Source organism: Mustelus asterias, chromosome 4, assembly GCF_964213995.1.
Source record: "Mustelus asterias chromosome 4, sMusAst1.hap1.1, whole genome shotgun sequence".
Taxonomy (NCBI): domain Eukaryota; kingdom Metazoa; phylum Chordata; class Chondrichthyes; order Carcharhiniformes; family Triakidae; genus Mustelus; species Mustelus asterias.
This window is the reverse complement of record NC_135804.1, coordinates 17,372,767-17,392,992: the sequence shown is the minus strand read 5'-3', so window position 1 is coordinate 17,392,992 and position 20,226 is coordinate 17,372,767. Positions and strand designations below refer to the sequence as shown.

General features: G+C 43.4%; 1 protein-coding gene across 2 annotated transcripts in view; it reads left to right on the top strand.

Moving 5' to 3' along the window:
- The window catches only part of LOC144492510 (cysteine-rich secretory protein LCCL domain-containing 2-like), a 56,203-nt gene extending 38,220 nt beyond the window's left edge, over window positions 1-17,983 (top strand). For both annotated transcript variants that reach the window (XM_078210604.1, XM_078210603.1), the window contains exons 14-15: window positions 6,693-6,826; window positions 9,688-17,983. In XM_078210604.1, the coding sequence (XP_078066730.1) occupies window positions 6,693-6,826; window positions 9,688-9,739 (186 nt within the window). In that variant the 3' untranslated portion in view covers window positions 9,740-17,983. The remainder of the gene's footprint in view (window positions 1-6,692; window positions 6,827-9,687) is intronic.
- Window positions 17,984-20,226: the final 2,243 nt, after the last annotated feature.

Sequence of the window (20,226 nt, the reverse complement as noted above, 5' to 3'; positions counted from 1 at the left end):
TCTGGATTCCTTATTGGATTTATTAGTAACTATTCCATTCACTATTTTACGTGCTTCTATAAGGTCATCTTTTAAATATCTCCTCTCCAGATTGTATCTCCAGTCTTCCTCCATAACTCAGACTCATGAAATGAGAGATCAACCTTGTGGCGCTTCCCATTGCAGTCTTCAGTGCTCCAATGGCTTCCATGTGTCACGGTGGCCAGTACTGGCCACAGTGCTCAAAGTGTGGTCTGACAAGAGCATTGTATGTTTGATTGTGCATTCCTCTGAATTATATTCCACTGTTTTGGTGAAGTAGTCCTAAAATGTGTTAATTGCTGTCCACTGGTGGGACATGTTTAGCAGGCTTGACCTTTTAGATTAGCAGTTGATATGTTTACCTACAATCTGGATGATCTTGGGGAGAATTGGGAAAATTCCAAGTGCAAGTTTTAGAAGGAAGTCTGTTGTTGCTAAATCACTTTTGTGTTGGCTGTTCACAATCGGGGTAAGGCTCCATTTTATCTACTGAACCATCTTTCTCTCTGGACTTCAGGGTGAGCAAACACACTGGGTGGGATTTTCCAGCCATGCTTACCCCAAAGCGGACCATGCAAAGCTCAATGGACGTTTGCATGATCCGTGTCCAGCCCGCTATGATTCCTGTGACGAGCGGGACGGGAAGTTCCACCCATTAACTTCATCAACTTCATTAACTACAATAGCAAATGTGTTATAAATGAATAATAAAGTAATTACACTTGCATGCACGTCATTCTTTTGGGCACTCTAAAACTCTCTAAAAGCATCTACTGAAACATTTATATAAATCATTTAAAAAATCCCAGGCTAAGGCAGCATTGCCGTTGAAGATTAAAAACTACATAGGGTCAGCCCTTTGCAAAATACTTAAGCCAAGAGTTTGAGTTGAAGTACAATCTGTTATAGTGTACCAACTTTATGTAATTTTTAAGGGCAAGACCTGGATTCGATAAATCCTTGTGACTCTTCAACAGATCAGGTCCTGCTAATGTGTGGAGACATTGTGTGACTATGACTAGAGTAAATGCATTCCTGCACATCTCCAGAGAGCTTTGTTATACGCAGGGGCAATAAATCGAGGCTGACAGATAGAGCACTGCCAACTATGGAGTACAGCTTCTTCACCAGTGCCCAAGATAGAAAAAGAACAATGAGACATTAATGTTGTCTAGCCTGAGTGTAATAACATTTTTTTTTAAAAGGATACGCCCAGTTCTTTCACTGCAGTACAAGGAGGCCTATGTCACACTGACCAAAGACTATGTTGTTTATTATTTTACAGTTAGGAAACTTGAATGTTCTATCGTGTTCAGTAAATCTGTGACACAGTAACACTTCTGTTATCCAGCATGCTGCCAACCAGAATTCTCCCTCATCCGGAATTCTGGAATGGAGCCTGTCGGGTCTGTTTTCCTATTTGTTAGGATACCAGATCAGGACCCCTAAGGTATATTATAGACCCCAAGAATGTTTCTATTTTGGCATTAATGTGAGGATAAGCTGTTTCACGCCAGGTGTGATTCTAGTGACAAACCAGGGAACCTATATTAAACCAAATTTTATTTAACAACTCAGTTTAAATATAACAAATGAATTAGCTTAACATTTAACAATTGAACAATACTTAAACATGACAAGATACAATTCTTAACAGCTAACCTATTACTGAGTTCCAATCAAGCAATATTTTCTTTAAAGACGTAAACACCTCTTTATAATTAGTTAGCAAAACACAGGCATGCTTGCTTGTCTTAGGTTAACAGTTCTGGAGCTTTCAGAACACTCTGGAAAGAGAGAGACAGAGAGACACCTGTTTCTTCTAACAGGTCCAGACAGCAACTGCTCGTAAACTTTAACATGAAAATGAAACAGGGCTTTCCTGCAAGCTTAGCTCCTCTCCTTAATCACATGACTCTGTCCTGTCAATCAACCTAATCAAAAATTCACATGTCTCTGTATACTTGGTCTAAAATCCCAGGAGAACGTAAATAAACAAAAGGTCCATTGACTCTAAAAAGTAACACATTCCTAGATAAAATCAGTTGTTAGCCTGCATTCTTAGCATCTGCAGCATGTTTCTCAAACAAATTGATTCTTGTAAAAAAAACACTGCTTCTGCCTCTTACAGCAGCCCCACCTTAAACATAAAATACATCAAAATAGCACAGTATTATCACAGATTAACAAAGTTAAACTCATTGTTTTCAATGGCTCTGGTCTCTGCCTCCCACTGCTCTGTGGCAACATCTCACCTTAGCACCATTCACTTGATTCACATGCTCCCACACCACTCCTGAGACCTCAAATCCTGCACAATTATCCTGGAGCTTTCTGGATCGGTTTTCTCTCCAGATCTTACAACACTCTGCCTAAATAAATCAAGGGGGCGTGTTTCACTCCGTCATGTTGGGTGACGGGGCCCCAACACACCTGCAAATCCTGACTGCACAGAGGTCGGGGTGTCCCGATCATAACAAGAATAAAGCTGCCCCCCAGCCCACCATGGAGGCCCCAGAGGCTCCCCACCCCTGATTGGAGTCGGCACTTCTCCCCCCACCCCAGAACATGGGCTCCTTCCCCCCAACCCCACAGTTGAAGCCAGCATCCCCCCACCCCCCAACACCTCCTTCCACTCCCAACGGCCATCGCTAGCATCCTCTGCTCCTCCCTCCGCTCCCAGCCCCCAACCAAATCTGAATAAAGCCCACCTCCCCCATGAGGCTCCCACTGGGTCCCGCTCCTTGGCACAGGTTGGCACTGTCAGGGTGGTGCAAGGTGGGTTCTAGATTTCCCTAGACTCACGACAGTGTCCGTCTTACCAGTTATTGGTGGGTTAATTAATTGAGATGTGTCTGTAACCAATTTCTCTATGTATACTTGGCTGCATGTTCAGGTATTTTATCAGCTAATGCAGAGAGTCTGGATTCCCAGTTTTTTCGAGGGAGAATTATGGATTATCAGATGAAATCAGGATTAGCCTTTAGTTATGGATTTTGTAGAAAAATATGTTTTAAGAGTTCTAATTTCCAAGCCCACAATCTTACAGTAAAGTTGTGAGTGATTGGTTTCTCCTGCCTTGTGTGATCAGTGAGCTGTTATGTACACAGCGAGTACCTTTCAACAAATTAATTGTGATTGTGTTTCATTTTTGGGAAGAATCTTATGGAAGGCATAATATAAATGGGTTAGATGTATATTAATAGCAACCTTAGTCAGCTCAAGCTGGACTCACACTGTTTGCTGTATACAGCAGAAGGACTGCAGATGTATAACAATTATATTCATACACAAGTGGAGGCTTAAACAAATGAATTGAACTGGTAACCTGGTAGTGCAGTCTTAAGGAGCTACCTGCTGAGGGTTTGAGCTGTGCAATAGTAGATTTAAGACCATAAGACCATAAGACATAGGAGCGGAAGTAAGGCCATTCGGCCCATCGAGTCCACTCCACCATTCAATCATGGTTGATTTCAACTCCATTTACCCGCTCTCTCCCCATAGCCCTTAATTCCTCGAGAAATCAAGAATTTATCAATTTCTGTCTTGAAGACGCTCAACGTCTCGGCCTCCACAGCCCTCTGTGGCAATGAATTCCACAGACCTACCACTCTCTGGCTGAAGAAATTTCTCCTCATCTCTGTTCTAAAGTGACTCCCTTTTATTCTAAGGCTGTGCCCCCGCGTCCTAGTCTCCCCTGCTAATGGAAACAACTTCCCTACGCCCATCCTATCTAAGCCGTTCATTATCTTGTAAGTTTCTATTAGATCTCCCCTCAACCTCCTAAACTCCAATGAATATAATCCCACGATCCTCAGACGTTCATCGTATGTCAGGCCTACCATTCCTGGGATCATCCGTGTGAATCTCCGCTGGACCTGCTCCAGTGCCAGTATGTCCTTCCTGAGGTGTGGGGCCCAAAATTGCTCACAGTACTCCAAATGGGGCCTAACCAGTGCCTTATAAAGCCTCAGAAGTACATCCCTGCTTTTGTATTCCAAGCCTCTTGAGATAAATGACAACATTACATTTGCTTTCTTAATTACGGACTCAACCTGCAAGTTTACCTTTAGAGAATCCTGGACTAGGACTCCCAAGTCCCTTTGCACTTTAGCATTATGAATTTTGTCACCGTTTAGAAAATAGTCCATGCCTCTATTCTTTTTTCCAAAGTGCAAGACCTCGCACTTGCCCACGTTGAATTTCATCAGCCACTTCTTGGACCACTCTCCTAAACTGTCTAAATCTTTCTGCAGCCTCCCCACCTCCTCAATACTACCTGCCCCTCCACCTATCTTTGTATCATCGGCAAACTTGGCCAGAATGCCCCCAGTCCCGTCATCTAGATCGTTAATATATAAAGAGAACAGCTGTGGCCCCAACACTGAACCCTGCGGGACACCATTTGTCACCGGTTGCCATTCTGAGAAAGAACCTTTTATCCCAACTCTCTGCCTTCTGTCTGACAGCCAATCGTCAATCCATGTTAGTACCTTTGATTTGGCCATTTGCTCTTTCTTGTGGTTCTTGACATTGCATGGTACACATATGGTGTCATGAGTCAGTTGGGATGTAGTACTGATTTTTGGGGAGGGAGTTTTGATTTGAGTTGATTTATTATTGTCACATGTATTAGCATACAGTGAAAAGTATTGTTTCTTGTGTGCTATACAGACAAAGCATACCGTTCATAGAGAAGGAAAGGAGAGTGCAGAATGTAGGTGTAGAGAAAGATCAATTTAATACAAAGTAGGTCCATTCAAAAGTCTGATGGCAGCAGGAACAAGCTGTTCTTGAGTCGGTTGGTACGTGACCTCAGACTTTTGTATCTATTTCCCGATGGAAGAAAATGGAAGAGAGAATGTCGGGGGTGTGTGGTGTTCTTAATTATGCTGTTTGCTTTGCCAAGGCAGTGGGAAGTGTAGACAGAGTCAATGGATGGGAGGCTGGTTTGCATGATAGATTGGGCTACATTCACGAGCTTTTGTAGTTTCTTGCAGTCTTGGGCAGAGCAGGAGCCACACCAAGCTTTGATACAACCAAAAAGAATGCTTTCAATGATGCATCTGTAAAAGTTGGTGAGAGTCCGTAGCTGACATGCCAAATTTCCTTAGTCTTCTGAGAAATTAGAGGTGTTGGTGGGCTTTCTTAACTATAGTGTCGGCATGGGGGGACCAGGATAAGTTGTTGGTGATCTGGACACCTAAAAATTTGACCCTTTCTACTATATCCTCTTTGACGTAGACAGGGGCATGTTCTCCTTTATGCTTCCTGAAGTCGATGACAATCTCCTTTGTTTTATTGACATTGAGGGAGAGATTATTGTTGCCGCACCAGTTCACCAGATTCTCTATCTCATTCCTGTACTCTGTCTTGTCATTGTTTGAGATCTGACCCACTACGGTGGTGTCGTCAGCAAACCTGAAAGTCAAGTTGGTGGGGAATTTGGCCACACAATCATAGGTGTATAAGAAGTATAGCAGGGAGCTGAGAACACAGCCTTGTGGGGCACCACTGTTGAGGATGATCATGGAGGAGGTGTTGTTGCCTATCCTTACTGATTGTGGTCTGTGGGTTAGGAAGTTCAGGATCCAGTCGCAGAGGCAGGAGCCGAGGCCCAGGCCATGGAGTTTGGAGATGAGCTTTGTAGGAATGAGTTACATAGAAACTAGAAGCAGGAGTAGGCCATTCGACCCTTCCAGCCTGCTCTGCCATTCATTATGATCATGGCTGATCGTCAAATTCAATATCCTGATTTCCCCCCCTTCGATCCCCCCCTTCTCCCCATATCCCTTGATCCCTTTCGCTCCAAGAGTTAAATCTAATTTCTTCTTGAAATCACACAATGTTTTGCCCTCAACTACTTTCTGTGGTAGTGAATTCCACAGATTCACCACTCTCTGGGTGAAGACATTTCTCCTCACCTCAGTCCTGAAAGGTTTACCCCTTATCCTCAAACTATGACCCCCCCTAGTTCTGGACTCCCCCACCATCGGGAACATTCTTTCTGAATCTACCCTGTCTAACCCTGTTAGAATTTTATAAGCTGTGCTGTTTGCACTTGCAGCAGGAGAATTGTTGCAATGGTCTGAAGAGAAAATGGCAGCAGTCTAGGAAGGATGGCTTAGATTGATTGAGCCAGGTCTAGCACAATAGAATCCATCAATAATCAGTAAAAGCATTGATCACTTCAGCTCAATGGTGATGGAAACAGATGACCAAGTGACGCGATGTCAATCTGAATCTTTTTGTCAATGATCAGATAACTGGCACCTTTCGATTTAATCAGTTTCCTTTTACTCCCCCTCATTCTGCTAGCCACGTTTTCAAAGAACAACAGTGGCCTTTCCTTCTAAACTGGGCTGCAGACTGATTTGAGAGGATAAATGGCAGAATAGTATGCTAGAAAAAGAAAACTGGAAATGAGGTTAACAAAAATGAACACCGTTACTTTTATATGAAAACTAATAAAAGTCTTCCTGTCTCATTTAATAGTTAGATGGATATATCAGAGGCAAATGCGACCAAGAACATTTCTTTCCGCACTCTATTACGAAAGCTTGTTTTATCATTGCCATATATAGATAGAATTTCTAACTGCAAATCTTGCCAAGATTTGAGCTGTACAAAGCACTGAAGGATTCAAATCATTTTTTCTGCTGCTCTTCTAGAGATCCAGTATCTGTCGAACAGCGGTACACGCCGGTGTGATTAAGAACCACATTGGGGGTCTCGTAGATGTGAAGCCTGTGGAGAAGAAGAACCGATACACAGGAATCTCCAAAAATGGAATTCAGTCGGAAAGGTAACCTTCAGAATAGAAAGAAGAGAAATTGTCCATTACATCTTGTTACATGTTTGACTGTCCAGAGGTGATGGTGGGTGGCTGTTTACATTGCTCAGCTGAAGCAGGCTGAGGTGAGAAGAAATATTTGAGGAGAAATATTCTTTACACAGAATGATTTCAGCCCTGAAGGAGACCATTTGGCCAGTCATGTCTGTGCTAGCTCCCTGCAGGAGCAACTCACCTTAGAATCATAGAATACCTACAGTGCAGAAGGAGTCTGCATGACCACAATCCCACCCAGGCCCTATCCCCAATGCATTTACCCTAGCTAGTCCCCCTGACACTAACAGGCAATTTAACATGCCAATCCATCTAACCCGCACATCTTTGGACTGTGGGAGGAAACCGGAGCACAAGGAGGAAACCCACGCAGACATAAGAACATAAGAACGTAAGAAATAGGAGCAGGAGTAGGCCATCTAGCCCCTCGAGCCTGCCCTACCATTCAATAAGATCATGGCTGATCTGACGTGGATCAGTACCACTTACCCGCCTGATCCCCATAACCCTTAATTCCCTTACCGATCAGGAATCCATCCATCCGCGCTTTAAACATATTCAGCGAGGTAGCCTCCACCACCTCAGTGGGCAGAGAATTCCAGAGATTCACCACCCTCTGGGAGAAGAAGTTCCTCCTCAACTCTGTCTTAAACCGACCCCCCTTTATTTTGAGGCTGTGTCCTCTAGTTTTAACTTCCTTACTAAGTGGAAAGAATCTCTCTGCCTCCACCCTATCCAGCCCCCGCATTATCTTATAAGTCTCCATAAGATCCCCCCTCATCCTTCTAAACTCCAACGAGTACAAACCCAATCTCCTCAGCCTCTCCTCATAATCCAAACCCCTCATCTCCGGTATCAACCTGGTGAACCTTCTCTGCACTACCTCCAATGCCAATATATCCTTCCTCATATAAGGGGACCAATACTGCACACAGTATTCCAGCTGCGGCCTCACCAATGCCCTGTACAGTTGCATCAAGACATCCCTGCTTTTATATTCTATCTCCCTCGCGATATAGGCCAACATCCCATTTGCCTTCTTGATCACCTGTTGTACCTGCAGACTGGGCTTTTGCGTCTCATGCACAAGGACCCCCAGGTCCCTTTGCACGGTAGCATGTTTTAATTTGTTTCCATTGAGATAGTAATCCCATTTGTTATTATTTCCTCCAAAGTGTATAACCTCGCATTTATCAACGTTATACTCCATTTGCCATATCCTCGCCCACTCACTCAGCCTGTCCAAATCTCTCTGCAGAGATGGGGAGAATGTGCAAACTTCACACAGGCAGTGAGCCAAGCCGGGAATTGAACCCAGGTCCCTGGTACTGTGAGGCAGCAGTGCTAACCACTGTGCCACCATGCTGCTCCCCCACCTTTTCCCCGTCGCCTTGCAATTTTTTTGTTTCTTGAATTAATTGTCCAATTCCCTTTTTGAAAGCCACGTTTGTATCCGCATCCATTGCAGTCAGCCTGTGCCTTCCAGATATTAACCAATTGTTACCGGAAAGATTTGTTTCCTCATGTCATCCCTGTTTTTTTTGTCAATCACATTAAATCAGTGTCCTATGGATCTTGACCCTGCTGCCAAAGGAAACAGTTTCTCCTCATCTACTCCAGCTAGACCCCTCCTGATTTTGAACATCTCTCTCAAATGTCCTCTCCATCTTCCCTAACTCCTTTAAGGAGAACAGCCCCAGTTTCTTGTCACTCAGTGTATTCTGCCACTGTCATTTTTATTCCAGGGGCTTTAATCATGCTGACAAACCTGTTATGTGGCACTTTGTCACCCCTTGGGAGTACAGTAGCATTGGGGTTATGTTATTCGGTTAGTAATCCAGAGACCTGGATTAATGCTTTGGAGATATGAGGATTTAAATTCAGCTAATTAAATAAATGTGGAATAAAAAGCTAGTCTCAGTACCAGTAACCGTGAAGCTATCGGGTTGTCATTAAAACCCAGCTAGTTCACTGACGTCCTTTAGGGAACAAAATCTGCAATCCTTATCTGGTTTGGCCTACATGTGACTCCAGATCCAATGCAACTCTTCACTGCCCTCTAAGTTGGCCTTACAAGACAGTCAGTTGGATTCAAGAAGCCAAAGGGTTGAGAAAGGGCAATTAGGGATGGGTAATAAATGCTGGCCTTGTCAGTGACAACCTCATCCCATTATGAATATTATTTTAAAATCCTGTCTGTTGCTTCATCAAAATAACTCAATCAGTTGAACATGGTTTTCCCATAACAAACCCATGCTGTCTTTGTTAAAGAAATGAAATGGACTAATAGATAGTGTGAAGTTAATGGGAATAAATAAACTTTTGATTTTTTTTGGCCGTGAATTATTTTGGAACTTTTTCCCTGCACCTCCATGGAATTATGTTGGAAACTCCCTGTAAGTGTATAAATGGGACTTCACTCCAACTTCACTGTGAAGTTACTGAGGTGCTATATCACATCCATAGAGACAATGCACATGATGCTATAATACGGTGGCACAGTGGTTAGCACTGCTGCCTCGCAGTGCCAGGGTTCTGGGTTCAATCCCTGGCTTGGGTGACTGTCTGTGCGGAGTCTGCATGTTCTTCCCGTGTCTGCGCGGGTTTCCTCCGGTTTCCTCCCACATGTCCGGAAGACGTGCTGGTTAGATGCATTGGCCGTGCTAAATTCTCCCTCAGTGTACCTGAACAGGCGTTGGAGTGTGGTGGCTAGGGAATTGTCACAGTAACTTCATTGCAGTGTTAATGCAAGCCTATTTGTGACACTAATAAATAAATAAATTTGACATTGACCATCTCTGTTGTTTGTTCTCTTCCAGTATAAAAAATCCTCCTGATGGGAAAGCTTTCAGAATATTTGCTGTGGCATGAATGTGAAGTTAATCGTGACAGAACTCTTCTGGGTTTGCCAGACTGATTTCCAAGGGCAAGAAGCATGAACACAAGAAATATTAACAGAAACTGTGCACACTTGATAATAGTGACCATCCTCATCACAAGAAGAATTAAACAATACTCTCAGACTACATATCTTGCATCTCATCTGCCAAAAATAATGGACTCTGGTTTGAACATTCCTATCATTTTTGTACATAATAAATTTAATATTTTGTTTAAAGGCAGAAATATAGTTATTTACAGCAGTGCTGGTAAGTCTATAAGTTAAATGGCTCGATATTAATATAGTTAAGTATTTACTCTTAGTTTGATATATATTTCAGTGCAATCTATTGGAATTAGGGGTTGTGTGTTTCTTTTATGTTTGCTTACTTCACTGCAAATTGGCTGTGTGTACATATTGTGACACAAGTTCTGGAGAACAGTTAAAGGGAAAGCCTTCAGGACTTCATGGTAGCTTTTCCTTTGGCTGGAAGTGCACAGGGTATGAAGGCTGGTAAATATTACTGGACATCCAGGTTATTCTGCTAAAATGTTAGCAATGCTAGTTCCATTTGCAAAGCAAAACAATGGTGACTTTTCCTTTGAAGATACTTGGTGCCTGAGTTTCACCTCAGAAGTTATTCGCATTGCATTTGGCTTGAATGATCTGGATAACCAATTGTGTTAAAGGTTATTGCATCATGTAACTGTTAGATTCTAATGTATGTAAGCTCCATTCTCATTCTTTGAACTCAGAAATTATATCCTTGCAATCCGTACTTATATCAGAATGTGTCCCAACCCGTCAGATGTCCACAGGCTCAGTCTTGGGCTTGCCGACCACAAGGTCATATTACACTTGTAATATCACAGCCATGGTACATGACTTGAGACCAGAGGAAGGAATTTGTATCTTTTATACAAAATACAGTGGGCAAGGAATGAGTTACACAGATGTACAGGTGATGCCTCATTACCTTAGGGTTTGTAATGTCTTGTGGCTGTGCCACTTGTGTAAATACTGCCTCAGATTAATTGAGGACCACATTGCACCCTTGTTTGTCTAATATTCCACAAATAAACTTGATTGAAAGGTAAACCAAACCTTAAGTGAAACCGTATAAAAGCAAAATGCTGCAGATGCTGGAAATCTGAAATATAAGCAGAAAATGCTGGAAAAACTCAGCAAGCTTGGCTACATCTGTGGAGAGAGCAAAGGGTTAACATTATTGCCGGAATTCCACCGCCTCGCCCGCCCGAGGCTCGTAAGATCCTGCCCGAGGATGCCATTCTGCGAGCCTCGCCTGTCCCAATTCTGGGGCGGGCGAGGTGATCAAATTCGGTATATAGGTCTGTGACCTTTCATCAGAACTATCTAAGCGAAACTATTCTTTTCACAACAATACTGTCAGAATTTCCAATTTATTGAACTACCCTCGGCGCTTGTTAGAAATTTATTACTTATCCTTTGGATGCAGTTTGCCCAGTTATTTAGACCACATGACTCCACCGTACCGTTTCCCCTGCTAAGAATTATGTGAAATTGACACCCTTACTCAGTTCACGTGCATTACCAAAACTATTGTTACGGTTGGAAGGTTAGGAGAGAGGGGGAGCTGGGAGGAACGTTATTGTAAAACCAAATCCTCCATCAGATCAGTAATCCATGGGAAAACACACAATGATAATGTGGTGACAAGCATAAGACATATTAAATGAATAATCCATATTAAATGAATGATCGATTTGGAGAGGTGATGGTCTAGTGGTATTATTGCTAGACTATTAATCCAGAAACTCAGCTAATGTTCTGAGGACCTGGGTTTGAATCCTGCCACGGCAGATGGTGAAATTTGAATTCAATAAAAAATATCTGGAATTAAGAATCTACTGATGACCATGAAACCATTGTCGGAAAATCCCATCTGGTTCACTAATGTCCTCTGGGGAAGGAAATCTGCCATCCTTACCAGGCCTGGCTTACATGTGACTCCAAAGCCACAGCAATGTGGTTAACACTCAACAACCCTCGGGCAACTAGGGATGGGCAATAAATGCTGGCCAGCCAGCGATGCCCATGTCCCAGAAATGAATTTTAAAAATAGTGCATTGGATTCACCAGTGTAGTTTTCTCATTTTAAAAAATTCTCTCCATTGCATACCTGTAAACCATCAGAGATCTGGAAGATGTTTCCAGAATTAATATTTGCATGTGCAAATTCCGATGATACCATTGAATATAATTTATTGTGCTGTGTCGGGCAACAGGGGTGAGGGGAGCTGCTCAACGACTTTGATTTGTGCTATGGCATTACTTTGTGTATTTTTTTCATAAATATATATAAAATTATGTAGACTTACAACCCTCATGAGCTATTTTTTAATGCATTATAAAATAGAGTACATTATTTCATTGTAAAATCTGTCAGCTGACCCTATCGAATCTTGGTTGAGAATTTCTAAACCTCTCCCTGTCATGAGATGGAATTGGATGGAAATGTTTCTTGGCTGCAGTGACAGCGGAAGATTCAAACTGAAAAGAAAGCTCTCGAGGCTAAACAAAAATGAAACAGTGTATATTATAAAACTAAACTGTGCTTGGAAAGGAGTTTAGGACATCTGGTTACATAATGTCCTCTGCCATGTTTATCTCATCAAATCCTTGTCATTGTGCACAGCCTTCTAACATAGTCATTTTCGATATGGTTCTCTCTGTACATTACTACCTGACAGAGAGCTGTAAAGTATTTTTTTCCTCACTGTAAATCCCTCATCGTAAACAAAAAATCCCTTCTCAATCTCTGGGATGTATACCAACTCTGGCCAAAGAACCTAAAACAGCTCTGGAATAGCCACTGTTGTTCATCTGGCAGTAAGGATTCTCCAGTAGCAAGCAATAATAAACAAAAAGCAACAACATCATAAAGATTTATTAGAGGCAGCGTGGTTGCACAGTGGTTAGCACTGGCTAGCCAGGGACCCGGGTTTGATTCCCGGCTAGGGTGACTGTCTGTGTGGAGTCTGCACGTTCTCCCTGTGTCTGTTTGGGTTTCCTCCGGGTGCTCCGGTTTCCTCCCACCGTCCAAAAGACGTGCTGGTTAGGTGCATTGACCATGCTAAATTCTCCCTCAATGTACCCGAACAGGCGCCGGAGTGTGGCGACTAGAGGATTTTCATATTAATTTCATTGCAGTGTTAATGTAAGCCTACTTGCGACTAATAAATAAACTTTAATAAAGAAACTTCAGTGCATCACCATTTAATCCACGCCCTGGGCCACAAGTGCCCCTCTGCTTCCTATTTGTACCGGGTCAGCTGACCACCACAGCATGTTGCCCATTGGTTACATTGTCAACCAGGTCAGCTGGGCAGCTGACCTTCACAGCATGTTACCATTGGCTGAATTGCAACAAGCGTGAGGTGCGCAGGAGTACATAAGGAGCTTTTTCCCTCTCGTTTTTCACCCACCTGTGGGGCATCTGCACAGAGCCACGATGGTGGGAACTATGACCCATCACTTTGTGGACACTGTATTTTGGTGCTCAACTGTTCCTGAGATGCTCCATCACCAAAGCCTCTGCAAACATTCAATGTAATGTTACAACAGTGCACGGCTTTCAAATATTAAGCTGTGATTCAATGTGATAAATAGATTTCTACAAGCAGAAAGGGTCTATAAGCTGAAATATTTTACATACATTTATTTATTTTGTAACTTTTAAAAAATAACATTGCATTAGTTTGAAATTGGTTGAAATTGGGCAGCACGGTGGCACAGTGGTTAGCGCTGCTGCCTCACAGCTCCAGGGACCCGATTTCGATTCTCGGTTTGGGTCACTGTTTGTGTGGAGTTTACATGTTCTCCCTGTGTCTGCGTGGGTTTCCTCCGGGTGCTCCGGTTTCCTCCCACAGTCTGTAAGACGTGTTGGTTAGGTACATTGGCCATGCTAAATTCTCCCTCAGCGTACCTGAACAGGTGCTGGAGTGTGGCGCCTCGGGGATTTTCACAGTAATTACATTGCAGTGTTAATGTAAGCCTACATGTGACATGAATAAATAAACTTTGAAACTTTTAAAAACTGGTTTCCTTTCTAACTGCATGCCAGATTACTTCCCAGAATTCCCTGCAAAAGTTTGGAAAAAACTTCTAAAATATGAAGAAAATTTGACAGAAATTTCTCCATGTTTCCTAAAGCTAATGTAAACTAAATTTCCACAGCTCATCATGATTTACTTCCAAACAAAAGCCATGTTTAAAGTGTGAAGAGTTATGACCATTTAATAATAATTCCTCTAGTTCTAATTCCAAATATTTATTGAAATTCCCACACCAATAAAATCCAGCCACACTTTGAATGAATGATCTTTAATGGATTGAGTGTGAAATGAAGGGGTACTCTGAATATATTGGATATCTACACATCTGCTAGCTCGTAGATGCTGAGCGGATGATTTAAGTTGAACTCACCCAGAAATTATTGCTGGAAAATACTTTTCAGAATGACCCTATGTCTTTGTTTTTTAAATTTACCGATACTTGTTTGTTAATGCTGTTTAAGCAGACAAAGTCTAAGTTCGCAGTGCACTTAAAAGTGAGGCCCTGCATCATTTGTACATGATGGGCAGAATCTAGTGGAGGTGATGGGGATCTTGGCTCTCAGCTGAAGAGCCATAAAGAGCTCCATGTCTCCTCTTTTAGGGAAGGTCCCAGGGAATAAAATCCAACTGGTGGAGAGCAGCCTGCCAATCAGACCAGTTCTATTAAAGGGCAGCTGTCAACCAACCAGAGGCCAGCAGAGGAGCGGCATGGTGCCACAGTGGTTAGCGCTGCTGCCTCACAGCACCAAGGACCTAGGTTCGATTCTGGCCTCGGGTGACTCTCTGTGTGGAGTTTGCACGTTCCCCCCCATGCCTGTGTGGGTTTCTTCCAAGTACTCCTGTTTCCTCCCAAAGTCCAAAGGTGTGCGGGTTAGGTGGATTGGCTATGCTAAATTGCTCTTCAATGTCAGGGGGATTTGCAGGGTAAATATGTAGGGTTAAGGGGATAGGGACTGGGTGGAATTGTTGTCAGTGCAGACCGGATGGGCCAAATGGCCTCCTTCTGAACTGTAGGGATTCTATGATTCTATGAATGGCAGCTGCCAGCCAATCAGTGGCCAGCAGCTCTATTGAGTGGCAGCTGCCAGCCAATTAGAGGCCAGCAGTTCTATTGAGTGGCAGCTGCCAGCCAATCAGAGGCCAGCAGTTCTATTGAGTGGCAGCTGCCAGTCAATCAGAGGCCAGCAGCTGTATTGAATGGCCGCTGCCAGCCAATCAGAGGCCAGCAGTTCTATTAAATGGTGCCACAACTGGGGAGGCAATGGCTGTTGTCATTATGGCACCTGTTTGAGGCTGTGAATCATCACTGGATCCTTGGCCAGAGGTGAGTCATGGCAGGAGAGGGGAGAGGGGAAAATAGGGTGACTGTCACTGGGCCCCCCACTCCTTTCCGATGCCTGGTCCCTTAATCATGCACTGAGTGACTTTGAATGTGGGACCCTCGCTGGGAGGCGTAAGCAACCTGGTAGGGGTTTGCTGGTCATGCTTCCCACATGGTGAATCCCTGTCCGCTGCTGGGTTAATACCTGCGGTGGTGAGATGAGGCCCTTAAATGGGAGTTCATTCGCTACTTATGGATGTCTATTGGTAGCGAGGCAGGATGACTGTCCTCAAAACTTCCGCCATAGCCCAAATGGGAGGGAGGTGGAAAGGTGGGGGGAAGGACGGTCCGCACCAGCCATCCTGCCACCTGATTAAATATCTCCCCATCACCAAACTTGCAATGGGGGAGTTACGCCCAGTTATGCTGTAAGAATACGTAAAAAAAAGCCCAGGCTGAGGAAAGGCTCACTGAAGCTCATCCCTCTTTGTACAAAACAGTCGATAGAATGAGAACACAACTAAAATACTGCAGATGCTGGAAATCTGAAATAAAAACAGAGAATGCTGGTAAACACTCAGCAATGCTGGCAGCATCTGTGGAGAGAGAAACAGAGTTAGCATTTCACATTGAGACCTTTCATTAGAACTGGATGATATTAGAAATGAGTAAGCAAACAGAGATCCGGGGGAAATTGGGGTTGGCAGGGGGAAGGGGTAGGATGGAGACATGAGTGATTAAATGACAAAAGGGTTGATGGTGGAAGGTGATGCAATAGATAGTGAAACAATCGTTGGTCCTGAAGGAAGTATAAATGGTTACAACAGAACAGCAGTGGAGGAGCAAAAGTATGAATGATCTTGCAAAAAGGGAAGGCTCCAGCGCTCTGAGAATGTGGGGAAAAGTATGGTACATCCCAGGATTGCAAATCATCCGACTGCCGGCATGGTGGCACAGTGGTAAGCACAGCTGCCTCACAGCGCCAGGGACCTGGGTTCGGTTCCGGCCTCGGGTCATTGTCTGTGAGGAGTTTGCACATTCTCCCCATGTCTGCGTGGGTTCCCTCCGGGTGCCCCGGTTACCTCCCAAAGGTTAGGTGGATTGGCCATGCTAAATTGACTCAAGTGTCAGGGAATTAGCAGGATAACTATGAAGGATGACAGGAATAGGGTCTCGGTGTGATTGTGGTCGGTGCAGATTCAATGGGCCAAATGGCCTCCTTATGCACTGTAGGGATTCTATGATTCCCCACTCCCAGGCACCAGCCAACACTTCCTCCTCTCCCAGTGACTGTGGTACAACCACCCTCCATTATCAGTACCTGTTGCCCAAGAAAACGGGAGCCTTGACTAAGCAGCCCAAATGTACTTCAGGAAAGTGCACAATTCCAGAGAATAATTTGGGCCAAGAAAATACATTCTTAACTAATAAAAGCAAAATACTGCAGAAATTTGAAATAAAAACAGAAAATGCTGTATAAACACAGCAGGTCTTGCAGCATCTGTGGAGAGACAGAGTTAATGTTTCGGATCAACATGATCTTTCTATAGAACATAGTTGGTTTTATTATAATACATTCCTAACATTGTTTAACTTGAGTTTTTCCACTTAGGGATAATTCTGCCGACCATTTGGACCACGCTGCAGTCACTAATATCAACAATATCTGTCCTAAGAGAGACAATATTAAGCATGGCGCTGGGCATATGTTTATTCACCTATAAATTTACCACTTCCCCAATTGAATTTGGCAGTTATCACCAAATTTGTTGCATTATTTCCTCCTCTATTAAATGTTCTGATGCTTCTGGCATTGCTGCAGGATCTGTCCTCAGTGCAACTTAGTGGACGGTACCTTTTCGCTGCCCTATGTTAAGGCTTGTTTCAATTCAATTTGGGTGGCACAGTGGTTAATGCTGCTGTCTCACAGCGCATTCGATTTTGGCTTCGGGTGACTGCGTGGAATTTGCACATTTCTCCCCGTATCTGCGTGGGTTTCCTCCGGGTGCTCCGGTTTTCTCCCACAGTCCAAAGATGTGCAGGTTAGGTGGATTGGCCATGGTAAATTGCCCCTTAGTGTCAGGGAGATTAGCAGAGTAAATCCATGGGGTTATGGGGATAGGGCCTGGGTGGGATTGTTGGCGGTGCAGGCGCGATGGGCCAAATGGCCTCCTTCTCCACTGTGGGAATTCTATGATTCTTCTGATGCGATTGCCATTGTTTCATTAAAGGAACCACTTTAATTAGAAATCTCCATCCTTCAAGGAGGAAGTTTAGATATATCAGGAAGTTTAGATATATCAGGAAGTTTAGATATATCAGGAAGTTTAGATATATCAGGAAGTTTAGATATGTCAGCCTATTGCAATTACATTGATTACATTTTTCCACAGTTTAAAAAGGCTATGATTTAATTGGTATATTGCAAATATTTTAAGCAATTCATACTGTGTCCGTGAACATGCTGCAAGAACTAAACTCTCATTTAATTTATCAAAATATTCAAATTGGAAGTACAATTGTACGAAGTACGCTTTATATAAATTAACAGATGAAAGTAACAAGAAGCAGCGTACCTTTGCGTCTGCAACGTTTCTATTCTGAAGGATACTGGTTAGTGTTGGGCTCTATGCTACCTCAACCTGTTATTACTTGTGCGATTACTTTCTATGGAAGAATTTGAATACTTTATTGTTATCTTGGGACAACAAATGGATAAATAATGGAAATTTTCTGCATGTTCCTTATTTAACAAATGTATTTGTAACCATTTTTACCAAACATAGAAACTTGAAATAAATTATCATTTATATTGTCAATGGCAGAAGTGAATGTTTATTTTTTTTCTTCAACCAGTAATTAAATTTTATGATTTATTTCAGCTCTTTGAGGCTATTGGTTGTTCCAAACCCCAAACTGGTTTAGCAATGTCCTTCAGGAACCTGCTGTCCTTACCTGGTTTGACCTGTATGTGAATCATGTCCCATGCTAACCAGGTCGACTCTTTATTATTCTCCTCAGTGTTCTCGCAAGTCACTCCAATATATCAAGTTTCACCAAGGCAGTCACCACATATTGAGAATGAACTTATTCTCAAAAAGCAAATATTCCTCACATCCTAATTTTCTTACTCAGGTTTCTAAAGTTCTGATGCAATCAACATTATGCTGGGACAGTGGTTAACACCATTCCTTCACTGTCGCTGAGTCATAATCCCTGAACTCCCTCGCTGAAGCACCATCAATAAAGCAAAGACTAGTTTGTATGCAAGAACAAATAGGCTTTTATTAGCAAAAGACTTGGAGCACACCCATGCCGATGAACTGGTCCAGAGACTGAGGCAGGGGGTGGGGAGCAGTCACCTTTATACCTGGACCAGGGAGGGGGAGGAGTCCCGGGCAGGACCGACAGGGGCATGTCCAGGCATGTCACACACACAGGCAATAAGCTAACAGTGGTTTACCACACTTGCTAATAGCACTTTTATCACACAACTGCAGCATTGCGAATAGAGGACTCACCACCTTCCGAAGGATAATGAGGACTGGGTAATAAATGGGTAATAAAAAGGGCGGCATGGTAGCACAGTGGTTAGCACTGCTGCTTCACAGCACCAGGGACCTGGGTTCAATTTCCATGGAGGGCAGCAGTCATCAGCCTCAAGTTTCATAGGGTGCTCCTTTCATTGGGATGGAGAGGAGTTTGGTGATCAATTAGCCGCTTGAGGGCTTTAACTTCTATTTGGAAGATATTAGGTTGAGAGCAACATGGAATAACTTAAGTGAGTCAGAGACCTGGAACCCAGCACAAGGCAGCCTCTCAATTCCCTGATGAGGGTGGCACGGTGGCACAGTGGTTAGCACAGCTGCCTCACAGCGCCAGGGACCTAGGTTCAATTCCCGACTTGGATCACTGTCTGTGTGGAGTTTGCACATTCTCCCTGTGTCTGCGTAGGTTTCCTTCGTGTGCTCTGGTTTCCTCTGAAAGATGTGCTGGTTAGGTGCATTGGCCATGCTAAATCCTCCCTCAGTGTTCCCGAACAGGCGACTCGGGGATTTTCACAGTAACTTCATTGCAGTGTTATTAATATAAACCTACTTGTGACACTAATACATAAACTTTTTAAAACATTTGTGCAGTGATCAATTCTGAAACCAAACTGTTATTGTAGCCGATAGGCCTAGCCTATATGTACAGGTCTCTGCAGTAAAGAATTCCATAGATTCACTACCCTCTGGGAGAAGAAATTCCTCCTCATCTCTGTTTTAAATGGGCGACCCCTTATTCTAAGATTAGGCCCTCTCATCCTTGACACTCCCACAAGGGGAGCAACCACACAGCAACTATAAAAAAACAAATTTGCTTAAATTCAGCTGGTTCAATGGAAGCAAATCCAAAGCCAGACTGTGTAAAGTTCAACTGATTTTTAAAATTAATCTCAGTGGTGAGTTGAATAGTTGAGCAGACTTTCTCAGTGTGAGAGATTTAGCTTAAATACATTGGTTTTAATTTGAATTTGAATTGAATCAGACCAATCTGCTGGTCATGGCATTAGAGGCTGGAATTTTACCGCCCCGCTTGCCATGGGAATTGGAGCGGGTGAGGGGCAGGCAATGGGAAGATCTGTTGACCTCGGGTGGGATTTTACGGTTTCGGAACGAGTGAGGTCATAAAATCCCACCTATAGAATTCCTATAGTGCAGAAGGAGGCCATTTTGCCCATCGAGCCTGCACTGACAACAATCCCACCCAGCCCCTATCCCTATAACCCCACGTACTTAACCTGCTAATCCCCCTGACAGTAAGGGGCAATTTATCATGGCCAATCAACCTAACCCACGCATCTTTGGACTGTGGGAGGAAAGTGGAGCACCCAGAGGAAAACCACGCAGACACGGGAAGAATGTACAAACTCCACACAGACATGAGGCTGGAATTGAACTCAGGTCCCTGGCAGTGTGAGGCAGCAGTGCTAACTACTGTGCCACTGTGCCGCCTCTAATAGGTCTTGGGTCCCATTTAGGACCTCCCAAAATCATTTTAGCCACAAAATAATGAA